Source organism: Typopeltis vanoorti, chromosome 19 (genome assembly GCF_054136105.1).
Source record: "Typopeltis vanoorti isolate ZY-2024b chromosome 19, IOZ_Tvanoo_1.0, whole genome shotgun sequence".
Classification (NCBI taxonomy): Eukaryota; Metazoa; Arthropoda; class Arachnida; order Uropygi; family Thelyphonidae; genus Typopeltis; species Typopeltis vanoorti.
Window position 1 is genome coordinate 80,528,885 of NC_143567.1, and position 23,971 is coordinate 80,552,855.

Here is a 23,971-nt window from a genome sequence, read left to right on the forward strand (position 1 = left end):
TTTTAATCTGATCCTGGGAAGAGTATCCAATGCATGGCCAGTTAGATCTACAAAATACACGATCTGTTAAACCTGTGTTCAATTATTTCTCTGTGCTGTATTCATTCCATTAAACCTAATAATGAGTAATTGGTAGAAATATATTGAAGGAAGTGAAAGATGCAACGGATCTTGTAATGATGGATGATAGAAATTTGAAGTTTTTAGGACATACAGGAAAGTTGACAGCAGCAGAGAAGACTGCTGCAATACTGAAGGATGTTGACCAGCAGAGATTTAAAAAAAAAAAAAAACGTGGCGATTCCATAATGTAAAGCACTGATTGGATCACATCTGTATTGCTGTGTCAGATTTGATTACTGTGATATCAAGGGAATGAAGTAACTTTAAAGTGTACAAATGCAGATAGCAGAATGTGAAACGCTGGTTATGAGGGCAGACTGAAGACATCCCAAACTGCAGAACTAAGATTAAAGATGAAGAGATGATATGATAGACATTTAAGATATTGATAGTATTTACTAGAGTGACTGAAGATTTTTTATATGGTAGAAAGGGAAGGAACAATGGGCCATACCTGTAAGTTCCAAAAGGAAATGTTAAGTACGAGTGAGAGGTAGCCAACTCCTTGACAAAAAATTTAGTTTAAAAAAATTACCTGTATAGCTCTCATTGCATTTTGACATGCTCCACCTGCAGTATATTCAACATCTGGAAGATCAGCCAATTCATCATAACTAGTTAAAAAAGAAATCAAAATAATCATTTCTTGATATGTACAGCTCTGAACGACTGTCTAAGTCACTAATAATAATAGTAGTATTACATAGTAAAATTAGTAGTAAATTTGCCCACTATTACCAGTTTCCAACCAACAATTTTTCTTCCAAACTTATCTATTTGTCAGTTCTGCTTATGTTTCCTCTCCCATTGTTTAACAAACTATACATCTGAATAGATTAGATGAGCTTTGATTACACATTCTTAGATGTCATGCTCATTCTAATATATTCCTTTTTAATATGATTTTGCTATTGTTGCACATCTGTTAACTCACCAAAATTTTTCTAATTACACTACATTTAGTCTGAAATATTTCTAATCCAATTCTCAAATCCATAAGTTATAACTGGTTTCAAATTTCCTGTTTTGAACTCATTTTATTTTTCCATATAAATTTATTCAACTGGCTCCCAAATCACATTTAATTTGCCATCTTCACTGAGAATGCACTTAATATCTTTCATGTTTATGCTTATTTTCATAGTATTTGTACTTTTTTTTATTGCTGAATTCTGATGACTCATAGTAGATTTATTTAAGAGTATGAAAATTGCATAAATTGTACTAGATTCTTGTTTTAATTCATTACCAAAGTGTAAAAAAGAAACAAAGTTTGTGTGTGAAGTGAACTGACTAATCAACTGATTTCACAGCAGTTGCCTCAGTATTCCATAATATGTAGTACATGCTTCTTGCTGGAAATTTCTCTTCAACATTTTCTCTCACTATAACTTCAACATTAATTCAACTTTGGTGTCTTCCAGTCTGATCCCTCCTCACGAGACCTCGATAAGTTCTTTCCTTCGGTGTTATATGGCGAGCAGAATCCGTTTCAGTAAACTTATGGGGACAACAACCATGCCAGGAATAATTACTTTAATTTCCTGATGTTTTGACCTTCGTGTTAAAGTTATCTGGAGTATGCACATATACACACACAAAAACAAAGCTATGTTACATTTCAAACAGTATGCTAAAATGACAATGATTTGATCAACTTATTCTACTGGCATGACCTATACCTGGAGGAAAAAAAAGAAGCTATATTCTATTCATATTATCAGAGAACAAAATTTCACATTTTCACTTTAGATGCGATGTAGCTTATCTTTGTGTGTACACACACACTCCAGATGATAACCCTCTAATATGAAGGTCGAAATGTCAGGAAATTAAAGTAATTATTCCTAACATAGTTGTAGTCTCCATAATTTTATGGAAATGAGATCTCAATAAAGGTTGAATATATATACATGTATAATAACATTATATGAGGTGTGACAATTCCTGGAACAGCAGCGTAGTGTCGCCCATGTGGTGATTTGGTTGGAGTCACATGAGCAATCATCTTTGTACATGTTGTAACTAATGTATGTAAATCTCAAGCCGAAAGAGCCATTGCTAGTTGGCTACTGCAAAAAACAATAGAAATCTGCATGTAAACTTTGGCATAAAAATGTGCGATTAAAATTGGAGCAGTGTGTTAACATCAAATTTTGTGTGAAAATCAGTGAAACTGCTACTAAAACAGAGCTGTTGAAAGTAGCATATCGTGTGGATGCTCTGAAAAAGTCAAGTGTCTTTGAGTGGCATAAGAGATTCAAAGGTGGGTGAGAAGATGTGAACAATGACCCCAGAAGTGGGCGGCCAAAAACAAAAATGACAGATGCAAATGTGAACAGAGTGCAAGATTTGGTATGGTCTGACAGACGATTAAGTGTGATTAAAGATTGATGAATTGCAAATGAATCAAGAAACAGTCAGGGTAATTTTAACTGAAGAATTGGGTATGCAAAAGTTTTTTGTAAAGTTTATGCCTTGGATCTTGACGAACAAACAGAAGCAGTGGCAGCTTCAAGTTGTGATTGATCTTTTTGCAAATAAGCAGATGTTTCCAAGAGTAATTACAGGTGATGAAACCTGGTGCTTCCAGTACAATCTCAAAACAAAAATCCAGAGCATGCAGCAGAAAACTCCAAGTTCCGAAAAAAGCATGCATGTCATGTTCGCAGTTCAAGACCATGCTGGAGTGTTTGCTTACAACTGGATAGAGCAGGGTTTCTCAAACTGTGTTCTGCGGAAGGTGAATAGGTGTTCCGCGAGAAGTTCTGAAATTTGTCATTTTAGTTTTCTAAGCATTTTTCATGAATAAATATTTTATAGTAAAATATTCTCAGGAGAATAATATTAGTGAATATGTCGAAAGGCTCAGACCCAGAACACCTAATGACATCTGTGTATCGTTAATTTTCACACATCGAAACCTTTCAACATTTGGGAAAGGGAATACTGCTGTTTATGAACGGGTCATAAAAATTGCCTGCAAGCCCATTACAACAATTGGTGTAATATCTTCTGTTCTCAAAACTGAAGGAAATGACATCTGTGTTGCAAATGTCAGTGACCAAGCAGCATATTTTTAAACATGGAAGTATTCATGAATTATTGTTAATTTTCACACATTGAAATCTTTCAACAATCGGGAAAGAGAATACTGCCGTTTATGACCGATCATAAAAATTGCCTGCAAGCCGATTACAACAATGGGCGGAGTGTTCTCAAAACTGAACGAAATAACATCTGTGTTGCAAATATCAGTGACCATTCAGCAAGGAGGTATAAAGAAAATTTTTCCACTCATATTGAAGATCAAGGTAGTCTGTATCCAGTTCTCAAATCTATTACTACTGAATACTTTCTTCGCAAGTTTGTATTGCAGTATGTAAGGGCTTGTTCTGAAACCGGAGTGCCGTGATTTTTTTAAAAATAATAGGAATACAGAGTTAAAATTAATATGAATAAGAGACAAGGCACTTTGTTTAATTTTGGTATTAAGAAATCTCTTATTGAAGGTGTTTGTGATGGAACATACAGCGAGTCATCCACCTAAAGCCTACAAAGATCTCCAGGATGTACAAAAGGAGGGGAAAACTACCGACACACAGGAGAAAAGTCTGCATTCACTCGTAAGTACTTATAATATTATAAATGTATTTGGTGATCAGAATGGGATATGTCAATGAAAATCAGCACAAATTAATTTAATGATGTTTGCCTGAAGAAACTACGACATGCTACAACATTTCATTAGTCCAGTGATTGATAACTAATTTAAACGTAATTTATATTTGTCAACATGCCACACCGTATACATAAGTATACTAATACTCTTTATGATTATGCCATAATTAATTATTAATACTTATGTTAATGTATGAACTTTAAAAACATTTGGAAAGGTATTTACGAGTAAATTTCTTGGGACCGGGCCCTTGGGGAAAAAAAAAAAAATCAGCTAACGCCTTTTTATTCCCGTATATAGGGAATAGGTGAGGTGACTTAAAAAAAAAAAAATTCTTCTAACTCTTAACTAATTTTATAAGTTACTGAACATTTTATCAAATCATTCTTATTACAATTGCTTTTACATTATTTGATACAGTTTAGTACTTTTCTTACACGTATTGTAACAATTCATATTTACTTTTGTGTGTTGCAGTCTTTTTTTACTATTTTGCATTATTCATTTACTTTTATATTATTTGACATTTCTTATTTATAATCTTATTGTTTTTCATACTAAAGTTACCTTTACAAACACAATTCTATTTGTTTTTATTATAGCTCTGACAAATATTGGAATTTGAATATTATTGAAAAAATACCCATGGATTCTTGTTTAAAGACAGGAACTTTAACACAGGGAGGAGCAAGTACTTCTGCTGACACATCTATTCGTATGATTGGAGAAGATATGGAATTGCAAACTGTGGTTTCTTCAAACGCTAATATTAAAGAACAAGAGTCATCTAAGAACAGACCAAAACGGAAGTACCATGAAAGTTATTTAAATTATGGATTTACGTGTATTGGCAATACACATGCTCCTGATGTTTTGTGTAATAACATACTAGTAAACAGTTCTTTGGCTCCAGCTAAATTTCGTAGGCACTTCGAAATGAAACACACTGATTACAAAGGAAAAGATATACATTTTTTTTAAGAGATGACGTGACTCGCTAGAAAAATCTAAACTTTAAATGGCTACAATTGCTACAACTGAAAATGAAACAGAGGCGTCTTTTTGCGTGAGTTATCGCATTGCACTTCATGGTAAAGCTCATACAATTGGTGAGACTCATTAAGCCTTGTGTGAAAGACATTGTATCATGCATGTTAAACGAGCATGTTGCTAAAAAAATAGATGCAGTACAATTATCAAATGATACCGTTTCACGCCGCATCAAAGATCTTTCTGCTGACATAGAAAAAGAGCTAATTCATCGACTTAGACCTTGCAGTGAATATTCATTGCAAATGGATGAATCTACAGATGCTGCAGGACTCGCTGTATTACTAGTGTTTGTTCGTTACATATTTGATAAAAGTATTGAAGAAGATTTACTCATGTGCGAATATCTACAAGAAAAAACTACCAGGGAAGATATATTCAACTGTATTAATAATTATATTACAAAACAGGAAATCAGTTGGGAGAAGTGTATTGATATTTGTACAGATGCTGCTCAAGCAATGGTAGGAAAAATGAAGGGAGTTGTAACATGTATCCTGCAAGTAGCTACAAGAGCCACCAAAAGTCATTGTGTTTTGCATAGACAAGCACTAATAACAAAAAGAATTCCTACATATTTAAAAACTATTTTGGATGAAGCCGTAAAAATGATCAACTATGTAAAATCTCGACTACTTCAATTCAGATTATTTAAAATTTTGTGCGATGAAATGGGTAGTGCACATAACGCACTTTTATTACATACTGAAGTGAGATGGCTATCCAGAGCAAAAGCATTATTGAGGCTTTTTGAACTTCGTATTCTTGATGTCACATAATTTAGGACAAAATTTTATTGAATTATTAAAAAATTATTCATGGTTGATGAGTCTTGCGTATCTAGCAGATATTTTTACAAAGTGCAATGAAATTAACTTATCATTACAAGGAAAGAATATTACAATTTTTAATACAATAGATAAAATTGCATCTTTTGACAGGAAGTTGCAATTCTGGATTTCTACAGTTGAACAGAATAATTTTGATTGTTTTCCTGCCTTGCATGAATTTTTGACTGAAATAAATTCTAAAGTAAATGAAGAAGTATCTAATGTAATTTTAGAACACTTGCATGACTTGCAATCAACCCTTTTTGCAATATTTTCCAAAATCCAGTGAGGATAATTCCTGGGTTCTGAATCCATTTACAGTGACAGCTAAGCCAGCAGGAATCAGCGCAAGTGACTATGAAAATCTAATTGACTTAATTAGTGACTCTGATTTAAAACAAAAATACAAGGATAAATGATTTCTGGAGAAGTGTGTCAAAATTAGCTATTCTTGTTTTACTTCCTTTTACAACGACATATTTATGCGAGGCAGGATTTTCATATTATGCTGCAACCAAATCAAAGTCCAGGAACAGATTCAATACTACACCAAATATGAGAATTCAACTTTCTAATATTGTACCTGATATCAAACGAATTTGTAATTCAAAGACCCAAAAACATCAGAGTCATTAAGAACTTAATTTGCAATATACGTTTTGCTATTTTTATGTGTTTTGTTTTTACTAATTAACATTTGACAATAAATGATTGTTTTTTCTTAAGGCTTAGATTTACTCATTTATTTTATTTATATTTACCTAGCCTACAAAACCAGCACACAGGAGAAAAAGTCATCTGCATTCGCTCGTAAGTACTTATATTATAAATTTTTGGTGATCAGAATGGGATACGTCAATGAAAATCAGCACAAATTAATTTAATTATGGTTTAATTAATGTGTAATTAATTATCAAGCATTAATTATTAATTAACAATAAAATAGGCTAAATTACCAATTAATTATTAATCAATACATTACAAAATAACCAAGGTGTTCCGTAAACATTTCAGGATTTGTGAAGTGTTCTGTCGTAGAAAAAGTTTGAGAAACCCTGGGATAGAGGATTAAACAAGAATATAATTTCTTATAGGGTCTATGGGACATGGCTTTGACTGCAAGGGTCTTGCAAGTTTCCTATGCAGTGCCTGCATACTGATCTCCTTGGTGGCATCACTGGGTTTTTGCACCAGTTTGGTTTGTTTGTAGTCGATGGTCCAGCTGTTGTCTCCATTTTGGCGATTTTCTTCTAGATGTCTTCAGAGTTGGAGTCTTTGTTCCTTTTGTGCAAAGGTTAAGCCACGGCGAGCACTTACATGCAATTGGAGGCAACTGTCCTCAAGCTTGCTATTTATCGCCATTATTAATTTGGATGTGTTTGTCGGTGTATCACAGATCACTTTCACAAGATGTAGAAAGTTTCGTTCCATCTTTTCTTTTGTTTATGGGTCTGAAACGAAATACACTGCCATGCTGTTACAGATGTGGTGAATCGGTTGCTAATGATGAAGGAATGCATCAACAAATAAATACAATGGGTACGAAAAGAGTAATCATAAGGGGGACTTTAATTATCCGTACATTGATTGGGTAGATATAAAATTGCATGAAACTGAATTTGAGCTGTTGCAAGACAACTTCCTCAAGCAGCGTATGACAAAAGGAACTCAAGGTCAAAGAGTGTTGGAGATTTTATTATAATGTCAGAGGGGAGGTTTCAGTTAAAGATGTAACTATTCTGCCTCTGGCTGGTGACAGTGATCATGCGAAACTCACTTGGGAAGTGGGTAAGTTTACGAACGTTCCATTCAGAAAAGGTTACAGGCTGAAGTACAAAGCAAGAAATTATAACCCCTCCTGAGGTATATGGTATGCTGGGTTTTGTGCCATGGTATGAGTTATTGGATAGGCAGGATATCAATAGTGCATGGGAAGTGTTTAAAAAATACTTAAATTATGTGATATCAGAATGTGTTCCTAGAGTTCGAAGAATAAATAGAATAAGAGTGAAATGGATGTGTAATCTAATTAAGCAAGAGATTCGCAAGAAAAAGATGATGTGGAAGAAATATCATGTGCATAAGGATGATGTCAGTTATGATAATCATGAGCAGCAGACCAGAAGAGTCACAAGTGTTGTGCAACTAAGATTGAGTATGAAAAGAAACTGCTCTGCAAGTTAAAGACAATCCGAAAGAATTTTATCATTAAGCTGCAAGCAAAAGAATGAATTTGAAAGAATAACTTTACTGAATTCAGGTGACCGATGCAATAGTGATTGTTCAACTAATGAGCAGCCATTTTGCTAAAAGCTATCAACCAGATATATGCAACATTGAACTCACTGCTACCTCTTCACTGTATAAGGAAACTCATGTGGAATGAGGAGGTAGTACTAGAGCTGATGCACAAACTAAATAAGAATTCTGCAATAGGAACCATCAGCATGGATGCTAAAAGAGTGTTCAGCTGAACCAGCTATATTCTTAACCTGGCTATATATATTTGAGTCTCAGAACACAGAAGATTCCACAGGAGTGGAAAGAATGTATGGCTATCCAATTGCACAAGGGTGGTGCAAAGACTGATGTATCCAAATATCAACCATTCAGTATCTCAGGAGTGGTGATGGTGAAGATTTTGGAAAAATTGGTTCGGGTTTGCATTCAAAAATGGATTGACAGTGAATCTCTACTTTGCAATGAGAAACACAGATTTACTAAGGGAAGACAGTGTTTTAGCAACTTGTTCACATTCTATAATAATGTTGCCACTGAGTTAGACAAAGAGAATGGATACACCATGATACTTTTGGATTTTGCTAAGGCTTTTTGACAGAATACAGCATGGAACACTGTTGCATAAATTGGATTATAAACTATTGGCATGGAAAAAAGGATGGCTGACTGACAGATATCAAAAAATTAATATATGGGGGTGTGAATCTGCATGATTCAAGGTAAACCGTGGCATGCTCAAGGATCAGCCCTTGGTTCGTTGTTATTCAATCTGTACATTAATTACACAGAAGGATTTGACATGTGACACACAGCTATTTGCTGATGATGCAAAGATAATAACGTAGAGTAATCAGGAGTGCTGCTGACATCATGCACTTTGGTGTGATTAGATAGCCTATGTCGTATATACAGGGTGTTCGGGATAAATTTGACAGTTTCGTAAGGAAAAAGAAAATCTTCTTTGTATCTATTAAATTTAATGAATTGACAAAAAAACATTACAGGCAGAGTTAATTACAATACTATCAACAAGATTTACTCAAAATAACCACCATTAGCATCGATCACAGCTTCAATTCTGCTTCGGAACCTCGAACAAGCTGATGCTACAGTCTCCCTGGGAAGGGCCGCAAAAACTGTTTTAATTTTATCCATTAACTGGGCTTTTGTATTACTGGAAGTGCGATTGGTGTCTTTTTCGACTGCGCCCCATACAAAATAATCCATGGGGTTAAGGTCTGGGGAGTTTGGAGGCCAAACATTTGGACTGGTGAAGTCGTAGAAATTTTCAGACAACCATTTTTGACTTTTCCCAGAGGTGTGGCAAGGGGCCGAATCCTGCTGCCATACATACGGCCTACCATTGGCTACCCTTGTTATCCAGGGCTTGACTACAGTTAGCAACTCCACGAACAAAGCCCGAATTCCAATGCCAGGGTTCTTCAACACCTGTTCCTGCAGATTTGCGAGGAATTCTGCTGTACGAACGCAATCAGATCGTCTGCTAGGGATCTTTCTTCTTGCTACATCCTCGTAGTCACCATTGCAAGTCTCTAGTTCATGCCTGATTGTTTTTACTGTATTCAGGGAGCATTGGGCAGCAGTCGTAATATCCTTATTTTGATGGCGGGCACGAATCATCATGATACAAGTTATTCTCTTCCATGATTCAGGTGGGTTCCAGCTATCCATCCTTTCTGACATCTTGTATATGAATGAAGAAGGGTCCAAACTTTTAAATGAAGAGAAGTGTGTGTTAATACATGTAACTTACGGAAAAATATAATTAATTATAAATATGTCAAATTTATCCCGAACACCCTGTGTGTGTGTGTGTGTGTGTGTGTGTGTGTATATATATATATATATATATATGTGGGATCATGCTTGAAGAAACTGATAATAAGGGTAGAGATGTTGGAGTTTTAGTAGATGGGAAGTTGGAGTTCAAGGATCATATAGCAAAAATTGTAAATGCAACTCAGAATAATGGCAATGCTGAAATGAACCTTGACATGTAAAACGATAAGGAAGTCATTTTGCCTCTTTTCAAGGCCTTGATAAGCCTCACTTGGACTATTGAACACAGGTCTGATCTCTTGGTTTCTGTGGTGATTCTGATACAGTGGAGAGAATGCAAAGGAGAGTGTCAAAAATGATATCAGGATTGTGGAAATACAGATTATGATGACAGACTGATATTTTGTAGGCCACACACTAGCAAACAGGAGAAAGAAGGATGATATGATTGAGACTTACATGCTTCTGAAAGGGTTATGCAGAATTTCAGTAGATGGAATTTTTCATTTTATGGAGGGTGAGTAAAGGATGCGATGGCATCTACATGAATGGAATTGCCATTGGATGTTGCATGCACAAGTAGCATAAACAAATTCAAGAACAGGTATGACAGCTGATGCGAATAGTATGGCCTCCCTTGATGAGTTCCTGACTCCCTTCTGTGGACTTCTGTGGCTAATTGGTTCAAAAGATATATTTCGGTGATTATACCACATTTTTTTTATTATTCAGTTATATAAAACACTGAAATAATAGTTTCCGACAAGTTTCGTAAATCATAGGATTTACATCTTCAGGGGTTAAATATAACTTAAAGTTTAAACAAGAGAATTAAGAAATACAAATCATAACCGTCTGGCTATTCATAAAACTCAATGAACAATACTGGACGATGTCACGTGTTCTTGTTCTCGTTCATACAGTCCGAGCTCAGATTGAGGTAGATTTTTTTATAAGAGCTGACCACACTTGATGGAGAATTAAACCTTGATTTTTATTGCATTGGGTTGGGTTTTTCAGCATATTAGCAGCTTCTTTAAATTTTCTTATATAACTGTTGTTTTCTATGTATGACATCATCATTTTTTGCCAGAGTACATTGTGTCCAGTGGAAGTGGTATGGAAAGCAAGACCCGTTTTTTGTTCTCTTTTGTATTGTACGTCTTTTTGGTGTTCAGCCATGCGTATTTCTCCAGATCCTGTCTGTCCTACGTAGCAAATCCCGCAAGAACAATGGATTCTGTGGACTCCTAGTTTTTTTAAGAGGATGATGAGGTGGTTTTGGTGGATGTAGGAATCTTGAGATTTTTTCCATAGAAAGGAAGGCTACTTTTATGTTGTGTTTGTTCATCAATTTGGCTAGCTTATCTGTAACATTTTTGATATAAGGAAGCGAGACTGCGTTTTTGTAATCCTGTTTTATTGTGTTGTTAGCTGGAGGCATTTTAAGGATTCTCTTGATGGTTTTTTTTTCATATCCATTCTGTGGGAGGATTTGTGTTAAGTATTTTAGTTCTTCATTACATCTTTCTTGTGTGCTGGAGATATTGTATGCTCTGTCTCGAAGAGTTTTAATTAAGCTTATTTTTTGTGAAGGATGGTGGTGTGAGATTGCATTTAGAAATCTTCCAGTGTTTGTCAGCTTCCTATATACTGAGAAGGATAGTTTACTTTCTTCATTAACTTCTAATAGAATATCCAGAAAAGGAAGTTTTTTATTTTTTTCTTGTTCTAAAGTGAATTTTATGGTGTTGTGCAAATTGTTGAGATAATCTTTAAAATTGATAAGTTCATCTGTTGTTCCACTGAATATAATTCTCCATCAAGTGTGGTCAGCTCTTATAAAAAATCTACCTCAATCTGAGCTCGGACTGTATGAACGAGAATAGGAACACGTGACATCGTCAAATATTGTTCAACGTCAATAACGTTATATATCTGCATTCTGTTATTTGAGTTTTATGAATAGCCAGACGGTTATGATTTGTATTTCTTAATTCTCTTGTTTAAACTTTAAGTTATATTTAACCCCTGAAGATGTAAATCCTACGATTTACGAAACTTGTCGGGAACTATTATTTCAGTGTTTTATATAACTGAATAATAAAAAAATGTGGTGTAATCACCGATAATATATATTTAGTTATGTTTGATTTTTATAATATCACAGCTATATATTACAAAATATTATTTTTAATGTGAATTACATCCAAAAGGTGAAGTGTTATAAAGCACAGTATTACTGTATATACATGGATATTAATTATGGACTGATCTGTTTATTTCACAATGCAAAAGGAAGAATTTTAGGCTCTTCTCTGATAATTACTGTTATGCACCAACTGCAGTTCACTTATGAAAAATACAACTCTGTGATAATGGATTGTTTTGGTAATGTATAGGAGTTATATCTTCTTAAGGTTTCTATCTAATCTCTGATGAGAACTAACAGGTCAAAACTGCTGTCAGCCAGCAAAACTTTGATAAAAAAAATCCTCTTAAGAATTAAATTTTATAAACAAATGTTTTCAACAAATAATATGCACACATAAAAAATGTGTACCAGTTTTCAAACATTAAAAAAATTTAAGTATGCTTTAGCTGAATATTCTGTCAAATCATAGTTTGGTGCATTCATAGATTTAACACAAATTGTTCACCAGAATTCCATATAATCCTCATCATTCTCCCAATATTCTGGAAGGAACCAGCTCCTTCCAAATAGATCACTGATGTTAGCTCTCCTTTTGGCTAGTCACACCACAGCCCTGTCCATTTTTCCTTTTCTGCAGACTGTTCTTTGCCCAGTTAGTCTATGCTTTATATTCTATATGCTGTGGTGCAATTAGTTTTCATCTTAATTGCACCACAACATATAGAATATATGCTGAAAATTGGTTTTCATCCTACTTATGGAGAAATCAGCACATGCAATTTTCAGATAAAAAAATACTACTGTGTGTGTGTTTAGATGGAGGATTAAGTAGTATACATGGGCTGCATGAAGTGCCCTCCTGTATTGAATCCTTGGAGATGTCATGCAGTAATTAAATCCTTAACGTTTTTTCCTTTATTTTTCTTATGACAAATGTTATTCCTTGTTCCATATATTTCAATTATTCTTTCTTTGATTTCACCACTCACCTCTTCTTTCCTTTCCATGCTGACAGTTGTAGTTATGGCATATTTATTTCCATAACTACATAAAATTACAAATCATAGTAGACAAGATTTGTAATTTCAGTAAAAATAATGTTCTGCAATCATTAAAAAAAAAAAAAAAATGAACATCTCTGTTCAACACTATTTTTTTATTATTATTAAACTTTCTTTGCTGAATTATCACTGTTTAATCTTTCTCAATTTAAAACAAAATAAGGGGGGGGGGGAATCCAGTCTTTGTAGAAAACAATACACATACAAACTACTAAATTAACAATGTACTAGAGAATGTTAAAACCAATTTAACTTATGGATCTGAGAGCTGGGTTAGAAAAAAAAACACTTTGTCAAAGACTAGACCAAAGGAATTCTGAAAGAACAGATGGTATCAATGGCAGAATCACATAAAAAAAACAAAATTTGAAGGAACTTGATATTGTTATTATTCAGAAATATGTTAGCAGAGCTAATCCCAGATGATAGAGTCAGTTGAACAGAATGGGAGAGGGAGGTCTGAAGCCAGATAGCAGGAAAAAGACCAAGAGGAAGACCAAGTTACAGGTGCATTGATACAATAAGAAATACCTTTTTTCTTCTTCTTTCTTAACCATCAAATGAGGTTGAGTCCCCATATGAAATCTTTGCCATCTGGCTCTATCTCTAGCCATTTCTGTCCTCTCTCTCAGAAGATCGATAATTGTGACCTTTCCTTAAACTGTAGCAAAGTTTTTTTGGTCTGCCTCTTGATCATCTTCCAATAATTCCATTTAAGACTATATTTGGTAATCCCATCAACTGAGATATCATCTGAGATTAGCTCTGCTAACACATTTTTGAACAATAACAATATAAAGGTATTTCTCTACTGAATGTTCCTGGCAAGATCTATGCAAGTATACTTGAGAAACGGTTGAGAAGAATTGTGGAAGAAAAAGCTGGATTCGGGCCAAATAGAGGGCTGTCAGGATCAGATCTTCACTTTATGACAAATAGTTGAGCAATCATAGGAATATAACAAAGATCTGTATTTAAGTTTTGTCGATCTGGAAAAGGCATATGACAAGATTCCAAGAGAGAAGCTATTCAATACACTACAGTTATATATGTCAATGGGGCATTATATCAAGCAATACTTAGTCTTTATTTGAGTTGTAAGTCAGCAGTTAGAATTGAAGGAAATACAGGAAGATGGTTTAATGTTAAATCTGGTGTCAGACAAGGATGTAAATTATCCCCTCTGTTATTCATCATCTATATGGATCACATTATGAAGTAAAGTGGTATTAAACATGATATCAAATTTGGAGATGTTAATGTCAGCTCTTTGCTTTAGGCGAACAATTTTTATACTTCTAAATAAATCTGCTATAAGTTTGCAAGATTCTCTGTTACTATATCTTGTAATAGATATGGTATGAAGGTCAGCAATAAAAAGACAAAGAAAAGACAAAGAAATAGGCAAAGAAAATAGGCAGAATCATTGAAAATGTCAACTGTGTTATGAATGGAGAACCTGTGGAACAAGTAAAACATTTCAGCTACTTAGGCACAATCTTCAGTGAAGATGGTAAATTAAATATGGAAATAGACAACAGAATCAACAAAGCTGGTATGGTAGGAAGTCAACTGAATAAATTCATATGGAATAAGAGAAAAATTAGTCTGAACACTAAATTAGCTGTATATAAGACAGTGTTCAAACCGGTGTTAACTTATGGATCTGAGAGCTGAGTCAGAAGTAAAACAGTTGACCAAAGACTAGAGACTGCAGATATGAGAGTCCTGATTAGAGGAATAAACAGACAGCATCAAAGACAATATCATATTAAAAACGAGGATATTAGGAAAGAACTTGACATTGTCAGCATCCAGGAATGCATTAGCAGAGCTAATCTCAGGTGGTATGATCACTTAAACAGAATGGGCAAGGAAAGATTAGCAAAGCAAGAGTTCTCTGCCAGGAAAAACAACCCAGAGGAAGACCGAGATATAGGTGGATTGATACAGTACAAAGTTCCTTAGATGATAAAAATACAAGATCTGATAATGTTGGTCAAATATTATTTGTCTGTTACTTGTCAAGTAACAGACAAATCAGTGTGTTACTTGACAAATAACAGACTGATTTGGAGGAAAATTGTAGATAGGAAGTTAGTAATCATGTAAATTTTTCATGTAGTGCTATCATATCCTGTACACCCCCTTGAGGGTACATGTCAGGAATTTGATGATGATGAAGTTTACTGAAATTTTTTCATCTCTTTCAACTTTCATTGCTGTAAGTCATTTTAACTTGGTTAAAGGATGCTAAGAAATTATATTCTTGGTTTTGCTTACAGTTGGAGAAAGGATTAACCAAGAATAATTAATTAGCATCATTAATTTATTTCATGGTTTTATGGGGGGGGGTTGAGTTGATGATTTGAAAATACACGTTACGCATCGCATACGACCTATAACTGAGCATCTGCAATTATTGCTAATTTATAAGTATAATTTATAAGAACTTTTGGAATGAATTTTCATTTCAAAAGTGCATTATTATTATTATTATTATAGGCCTCCAAGTAGTTCTTAAACTCAAAGAAGGCACTAAACATCATGTCAAGAACTATCCAACATTTGTGCAGTATCTATCATACTTTGCTTTGAACTCATTCATAGTCATGGCACCCACCCACAACAGAATCTAGCAACCTATTCCACTCATTCACTGTTCTCCAAGTAAAAACATAGTTCTAACACCCTTAATAACTACATTTTTGCTCAGTTTCCATGGATGGCCCCTAGTTCTCCCACTAACACACTTATTCTGAAAAATTTCCTCTGAATCAATCTTTTAACCCCCCCCCCTAATAATTTGCATCTCAGTCGTATTACCCCTTTTCCGCCCAGTAGCATGCTCAGGATTTCATCTGGGGGGGGGAAGTTGAGTTGACGATTTGAGAATACACGTTACGCATTGCATACGACCTATAACTGAGCATCTGCAATTATCACTAATTTAATCCACTCTTTTCCACCCATCAACCAGTGTCTGTAAACCACAAATCTTAAGCCTGTTCACATAAGGTTCATTCCATAGACCTACTACATCTTAGCCACTTGCCTTTGGATCCTGTTCACCTCCTCCTCACTGCCAAGAATCCATGGCATCCAGATCTGCACACAGTATGACTACTGTGGTGTCTTATCAAGGCTTGATAAAGAGGAACAATAACCTGCTTGTCTCTGCTCATCAAAGTATTCTTCAGTAACCAAGTAATTTGATAAGCTGCTTTAGCCACTTTTGCTATGTGCCCCCCTAAACTCTATATACCACTGCACAGTCTCTGGTTTCATCAATTTGCTGGAGTATAGTGTTCCACTAATGTGGTATACAGCTGTTATCTTTTCACCCCAAAATACATAACCTTACACTTGCCACATTAAAATGACATCCATTCTCCTTTGCCCAGACTCTATCCAAATCATCCTGCAAAATTTCAACATCATCTCAATTAACTATTACTCTACTCAACTTTGCATCATTTGAAAACAACTGAACAGTTCCTCTCAGATAATTTCATTTATTGTTAATGTACCAATTAAACGGTCCAAAAACAGAACTCTGTAATATACCACTAGTCACAGGCCTTCTTTTGAACTCTACTCCTGAATAAACTACTCTCTGATATCTCTCCATCAACCACCTTCCTATCTACCTCACCAATCCTATATCCATCCCCATGTGCTGCAGTGTACTGATTAGAATTTCATGTGGTATCCTGTCAAAGGCTTTTGCAAAGTCCAGCAGCATCACTAAGCTTATTACCTTTATCCAACTCAGCTATCACTATATTATAAAATGTGAGCAAGTTACTAAGGCACCTACCCTTCACAAAACCATATTGCCTTCCATACAGTATCCCATTTCCATCTATCCATTCCTGTATTTTGCTCTTGACCAACTTCTCCAATACTTTGACAACAACAACTGATATGCTGATTGGTTGGTAATTTGCTACATCAGTCTTGGAGCCTCCTTCATGCAGTGGAACTATTTAATCCTCTTTCCACCTCCTCGGGACTAATCCATAGCTGTGGCTTAGATTACACAGCATGGTCAAGGGCACCAACAATTCCCTTGCAGCTTCACATAAAACTCAAGTTAGTATACCATCCAATCCAACAGCTGTATTCACGATAAAGTTCTGTAATATGCTATGTACCTCAATTTCATTTACTTCAGTTCCAATATAAGCCTTTATCTTTCTACACTCCTAAGGTAGCTTGCTCCACCTTTGGAGCAAGCTACCCTAGGAGTGTAAAAAAAAAAAGATAGTTTCAGGCGCAAACTTTGTTTGCTCTCACTGGGAATAAAGGATTAAACTAAATTTATCAACGTATACTCTATTTGATCACAAAAGAAACAAAGAAATTATGAAAGAATTAAACCAGAAATCAGTAATAGAAGAAATTTAAAAAAATGGATAGAACACGTTCAAAGAATGAAAACAGAAAGATTACCAAAACAATCCTTAAAGCAAAAGCCATTAGGAAAAAGAAACCTGGACGTCCTCTTAAAAGATTCAACGATGACTTCTAAGGCTGGAAAGCCTTAGAAGTCATCGTTGAATCCACTTTAGGCCTAAATCCTTCATAGGCATGATGATGATGGATCTTTAGATAGTGAAGAAGATGACTGTTCATAATTTACTCTTTTATTTTGAAGACAGAGGTGATGGCAACTGGTCAGTAGATGAATGATAGGCTTTTATCTTTTTTTTTTTTTTTTGGAAGAGGCTGGCTTGGTTCCATGTTCCAAGATTAGTACCAGCTCATTACAGAGGATTAAAAATGCAATGGAGGACTGGTGTTAACTCTGGAGCACGTTTGAGTACAACTGGAGAGATTTCATCACAAGCAGAAGCCTTTAATGTCCAGATAGCATTCTGTCCTTTGGTCAAAAAGCCACAGTAGGTATACAAGATTCAGTTACTGGCATAGTATGAGATAATATGCTTTCATCATCAGTGCAGGAATTGAAGGAAAAGAGTGATGCTGGGAGCAACTTCATCTTTGAGTGCTGCCATCTGGATGAGAGAGATAGGTGGAAATGCAGGTGAGCAGAAGTTGCATCTGATGGCTTTTGCAAGGGAGACCAGAAGGCATGTCTTCCATTTGGACAGGAGGTAGGTTTCCTGCTATTGGTCTTTATGAAGTTGTATTTGCCAATGGCGGTTTTACATTTATAGTGGACTGCTGAAGGGCATCTTCAGCAGTCCAATACATTTCTTTAAAATAATCATACAACTCAGCTGCAGATCTCAACTAGTCAAATCCAATTTTCTGCTTATGATATCTATATAAATCCTGTACACTATTGTCCTGTAACAGCCTTGCTCTGTATTATCTATGTATCTCCATAGTGCTACCATTGTCATGTAAACATTTGGCTTCCTAGATGTAACAGGACAAAATCTTATCACCATATAATGGTCTGACACACACTCAGCCCCACAAAACATCTTGTAAGAAAAATTGACATAAACTGGGTTTTATATTGGTTGAAGAATTTTAATTGATACTAAGTAAGAAATACCAACAAGTTTCGCCAACTTGGCAGTTTGGCTTCTTCAGGGTGAATAAAAGAGATACAAAACAACTTAAACTGATCATGAAGGAATGAACCGAATACAATTGTATTTTTTTTTTTACAAATACAGAAGAACGCATGGAGCGTGTATGATGTCAACTGTTGTTATAAACAAAAGAGCTATGTTTAGTTCGAAGAAAAATAGAGAAATTATCATCTTAAAAGCAGATAAAGGAAACTCTACAGTCTTAAATACCAGCGATTACAAGAAAAAGATCACAGACTTACTCTCTGACACATCTACCTATCGTGTTTTTGATTCAGACCCCCACAAGAAAAAAATCACAATGAAACAACTTATGTAATATGGACAGCTGGCCAACAGACTTAAAAAGAAGATTAAAGTCGTTACATCCACTAACGCCGCGACTATATGGATCTCCCAAAGTGTATAAAAAATGCAATACCGCTGCACCCTATAGTGGATGGAATTAATTCTCCTACATACTTATTATCGAAACACTTCACAAATCTCCTTAAGGCACACATCCATAATTCGGATACCTACATAAAAAATTCACAACATTTCGTTGATAAATTGAAGAACATCTCGATCCCCAAAACAAACATTTTTGCAAGCCTGGATGTAATATCCTTATTTACTAATGTTCCTCCAGTAGAAGAAGTAATCAGCATTTTGAGAAACTCTTCCCTGAAGATATTACTTCTCTTTTCCATCATTGCTAAAATCTATGGAATGAAATGATGTATGAACAATTAACAGGCCTCGCAATGGGCAGCCCTCATAAAAATATACAGTTGGTTGTTGCTATAGGCCAAGGGGGCCTATAGCAACAACCTATATAGGCTCCTTGGTCTATATATATATGAATGAGCTGGAAGACAATGTATCGTCAAATTAGTACAATAAGTACTTGACTAGTTTGATAAGTACTAGGTGGAGTGATTATTATGGGGGACTTCAACTATGGAGATACAGACTGGAAGTAAAAAGATCACATGGCAGGAAGGAAACTGAATTTATACATCTAATCAGAAATAATTACCTGGAGGCAGCATGTGATCACAGGAGATTAGGGATGTGATAGTATTAGACCTGGTTACAAGATCAGAAGAGCTATCCATAACCAAGGTGGCCACATTGACTCTGATTGGGTAAAGTGACCATGCAGTTTTGACTTGGGAGTTGTAAAACATGAGGAATATTCTGTCAAGAATGGGTATATGTGGAACTACAAGGCAGGTGATTATTACAATCTGTGCCATGACAGAAAACACTATAAGGGAAGAATGTTATTAGCATATGAAACATAGTTAAGGGACATTTAGAGGAAGTTATATTAAATTGTATACATAAGGTAAGGAGAGTTCATCAGGTAGGAGTTAGATGGATGATATGCATGAGCTGCAGAAGAAGAAAATGCTGTGTAGGATACCAGCAAACTCATGAACAGTACAAGACTCAGGCAAGAAAGATGACCAGCATGGTAAGGAAGGCAAAATCAGATTTTAAGAAGAATCTAGCTGAGCAGGCCAAAGGAAATCCCAAAGAGTTCTTTCATTAAGTGGCAAGTAAGAAGAAGAATAACTGTGGAAGTTAGTCTTAAGGAGTACTGATGGTGACAAGGTGACAGAAGCAGATAAAATAGTTGAGTTACTGAGTGACAACTTTGCAAGTGCATATTATTTAAGTGAGGCTGTTGCTATAACAAGGGACAGAGACTGATGTGGGAACAGAGGTGGATGAAATGGAGGTTCTTATGATACGGCAGAATCTCAATGTATATACAGCTGTGGGATTAGATGAGATATCAACTTTTGTGAGTGTGCAAGGGAACTGGCTCTAAGTCTCAACTCTGTTAGAGATCCAAATATAATTCCCTTGCATAAGGAAGGTTCTCAGACTGCAGTAGCAAATTATAGAACAATCAGTATCTTGGACATGGTGGTAAAAGTATTTAAAAAATTGGTCAAAAAGAGAATTCAAGAATGGGTGGATAAGAATAAGATACTGAATGAGGGGCAACATGGCTTTGTGAAGGGTTAGTCATGCCTTAGTAATTTACTAACTTTTTAATAAGTAGAGTTCAATAAACGAAATGGCAACATAATGATTCTGTTGGATTTTGCAGACATTTGACAGAATTCCACATGGAACTCTATTATGTAAATTACACCATATAGGGGTGAATATGACACTGGTAATATGGATAAGAAGGTGGCTGCTGAACAGATATCAAAATGTGGTATATGGAGGGGCAGAATCAAGGTGAAAACAGATGACTAGTGGTGTGCTGCAAGTTTTATTGCCTTGGACCACTACTGTTTAATTTGTACATAAATGATATAAGAAATAACCTGAAAGGAAATATTCAATTATTTGCTGATTAGGTACAGTAATAGTTAATCAAGGTAATGGGGAGAGCTTGCAGGACGATTTAAATAGGCTGTCAGTATGGACAAAAGATAATGGATGTCAGTTAAATGCAGAAAAATGTACTCCAGGAAAAATGTACTTCCTGAAGCTAGAGATTTAGGGATGGTGAAAGAGAGAGATTTAAAGTTTAGAGGACATACTGCTAAGGTTGCTAAAATAACTATTAAGATTACTTGGCTATTGAAGTATAGATAAAAAGTTATTCCACTTTATAAGGCTTTGTTACATTACTGTGCTCAGTTCTAGTCTCTTGGGGATGAGTTAGCAGTGGAGAAGATTCATAGGCGAATGATGGTAAATGGTCTGCAGAATGCTCTCCATATGAGGATAGATTGAGGGTGTATGGATTGCAGAAGCTGATTGATAGGAGAAATGACAGGATATCATAGAAACATTTAAGTTACTTAAAGGATTTTATAGGACTGATGGAGGGAAAATGTTTAAATACTTGGCTAGATGGATCAGAACAAGAGGTCATCCCTGGAAGGTGAATAAAGGTGTGGTTAGTAGGGTGTGTGAGAACTAGATTTGAGTGGAATGGGTTGCCAGAGTCAGTTGTGAGCGCATTGTCTGTTAATGGGTTCAAGGAGAGGTATGACAGATTGTGTGGGTAGTTTGGGTCTCCCACGATGAATCTTTAGACTCCATGGAGATGCCTGCACAATAATAATAACTAAGCAGATTGTTAAAACATGATCTTCATTTGACAAACCCATGCTGTCAATTAAAGAGAATTCTGCTGCTGTCAACCCAGTCTTTATTGTCTTTACTTGCTTCTCCAATACCTTGACCACAACTTCAGACAAGCAGACTGGCCTATAACTCAATGTGGAACAATTTTGCCCTCTTTCCACTGATTTGAAACTTGGGCCAATCTAAGACTCATGTTAAAAAAGGTAAGTTAAAGCTGCTTTTAACTCCCTGAAACATTCCCTCAAGATGTGATATATATCAAATCGTATGGCCTTGTTGACATCAAGTTTATTTAATTCCTCATACCTCCTGCTCACTCACCATCACTGGTTCCTCTCCTATTCCCAGTGCTCTTAAGTTCTGCATTATGTTACAATCACAATGATAGAATACTTTAATGAATTGCTCATTTAACACCTCTACTATATCCTGCTCAATGAATTATTCTATTATCCTGATGAACATCCTCCTCCCACAATCATTCTTCCTTCTACTGGCCACATATTGGGGGTGGGGGGGGGAACTCCCTAGCAGTTCTTTTAGCCTCATTTGCTAATTGCTGCTCATACTGCACTTTCACTGCCCTTACCCAGCAAGTCATTTATTGCCACTTGTCTTGTGCTGCCTCCACAATGCCCTTTTCTTTGAGACTATGTTTCACTTCTTTGATCATTTCCTACTTTATTCCATTCCATGCCTACCTTATCTCCTGACATTTGGAATATACACAGTCATTGCCTCTGCCAGATAGTTACTAAGTAGAGACCAAGCAGCATCCAATTCCTCATTTCATGCTACCACTGCAAGCTGCCTCCAATGTTTATCATAATAATTTCTCTTATAATTCCACATAACCTTTTCTCACAAAAATTCTGATATTGCTGGCCACCACCCAAGTGATCACTTCATGGACACTTTCACCAAATGGAGGAATATGTGACACTTTATTTATAATATCTTCTGATGAGATAATCAAATCCAAGATCCTCAATCCATATGTAGCCTGCTATGTACTCCTTAAGTTAGCTGTTGCTCAAAAACAAGAAATTCATTCTCTTTGGTTCGAGATGCTGTACTTCTTTCCCGTCTATATTACCATCATTGAAATTGCCCATAATGATCACCCTTTTCTTTTTAGCCAGACCAAAATGTCTAAACATTTCCTCCTCACTGCCATAATCTTCACCCTAGATGGGCACAGCTCCTCTGCCATCATTAATAGCACTCCTTCCTTTATGCCTGAAACCACAATCTACACTTCTCACACAGTGTCTTTCTTCTCCCTGTCCACCCTGTGTTTTTTCTTTCTCATGTTCTTCACTCACCTCTCTATCTGCAAACTCCCCCATCTTACTCTTCCACAACAACTCTTGCTTCCTCAGCCCTTACATTCACTTCAGTCATGTTCTCTTGCAACAAAAGCTTCTCCAACTGACTCAAAACAGATCCATTTAAATGTAGCCCATCTCTTTCATACAGTTCTATCCATCCCTCAAATTCATCCCATGCATTCACAAAATTAACTCCTTTCTCCTCTCACAACTCTGCTAGCATACCATTCATAATCTTTGCTCATCTTCTCAACTCATCATACCTAGACAACACACTAACTGCCGTACTTACCACACTGTTATCTTTCACTCTCCTTAACAGTTATCTGTTTCAAATTAAAATTTCAGGACAATTAGTTCACTTGAAATATGAACATGGTGCAGGTTTATAATCTTTCATTATACTAGATTAATGGACTCAACTATCATTTGAGATGAAATCAACTCAAACAATATTAAAGCATATAATCTTTTATAGGTGAGAAAAAAAAAAAAAATGAAAACTATGCCTTGGGCCAACTCAATACAAAATATACCCGATTGAATCTTAGTTCCTTGCCTCTAAACATGCAACACTTCCATATCTCTTAGATATGCAAGAGTCTAGAACATAGTGGTAGTACTAATATCTCTTAGATATTAGTACTACTACTGTTCTCTAAAATATCTCTTAGATATGCAAGAGTCTAGAACATAGTAGTAGTACTAACACTACTATGTTATCATCATCCTCAACTCAAATCTTTTATCTACAGTTATTCTCAGATCCTTACCTACTTAAATGCACTCCACCGATACATCAGGTGACCAAAAAATCATTCAGATATTTAGGATAAAATTAAGTCATATACGAGGGTGGTCTGAAAAGTTCTTGGACCTCAACCATAGGTTATTATTACTATTAATTAACACCTCCAGGGAGTCCAAAGACTCATCGAGGGAGGGCACCTACTCTACAACTCTCTATCTCCACCAACTGCAACTACCTCCATCATCTACCGCTGACCACCACCACTAGTATTT

The 23,971-nt window shown here is 35.6% G+C and overlaps 1 protein-coding gene across 1 annotated transcript in view; it reads right to left on the reverse strand.

Moving 5' to 3' along the window:
- LOC150096285 (adenosine kinase-like) overlaps positions 1-23,971 on the reverse strand; it is a 286,808-nt gene that overhangs the window by 172,503 nt on the left and 90,334 nt on the right. Inside the window, exon 4 of the mRNA XM_090409587.1 lies at positions 659-737. Coding sequence (XP_090265713.1) covers positions 659-737 — 79 coding nt within the window. The remainder of the gene's footprint in view (positions 1-658; positions 738-23,971) is intronic.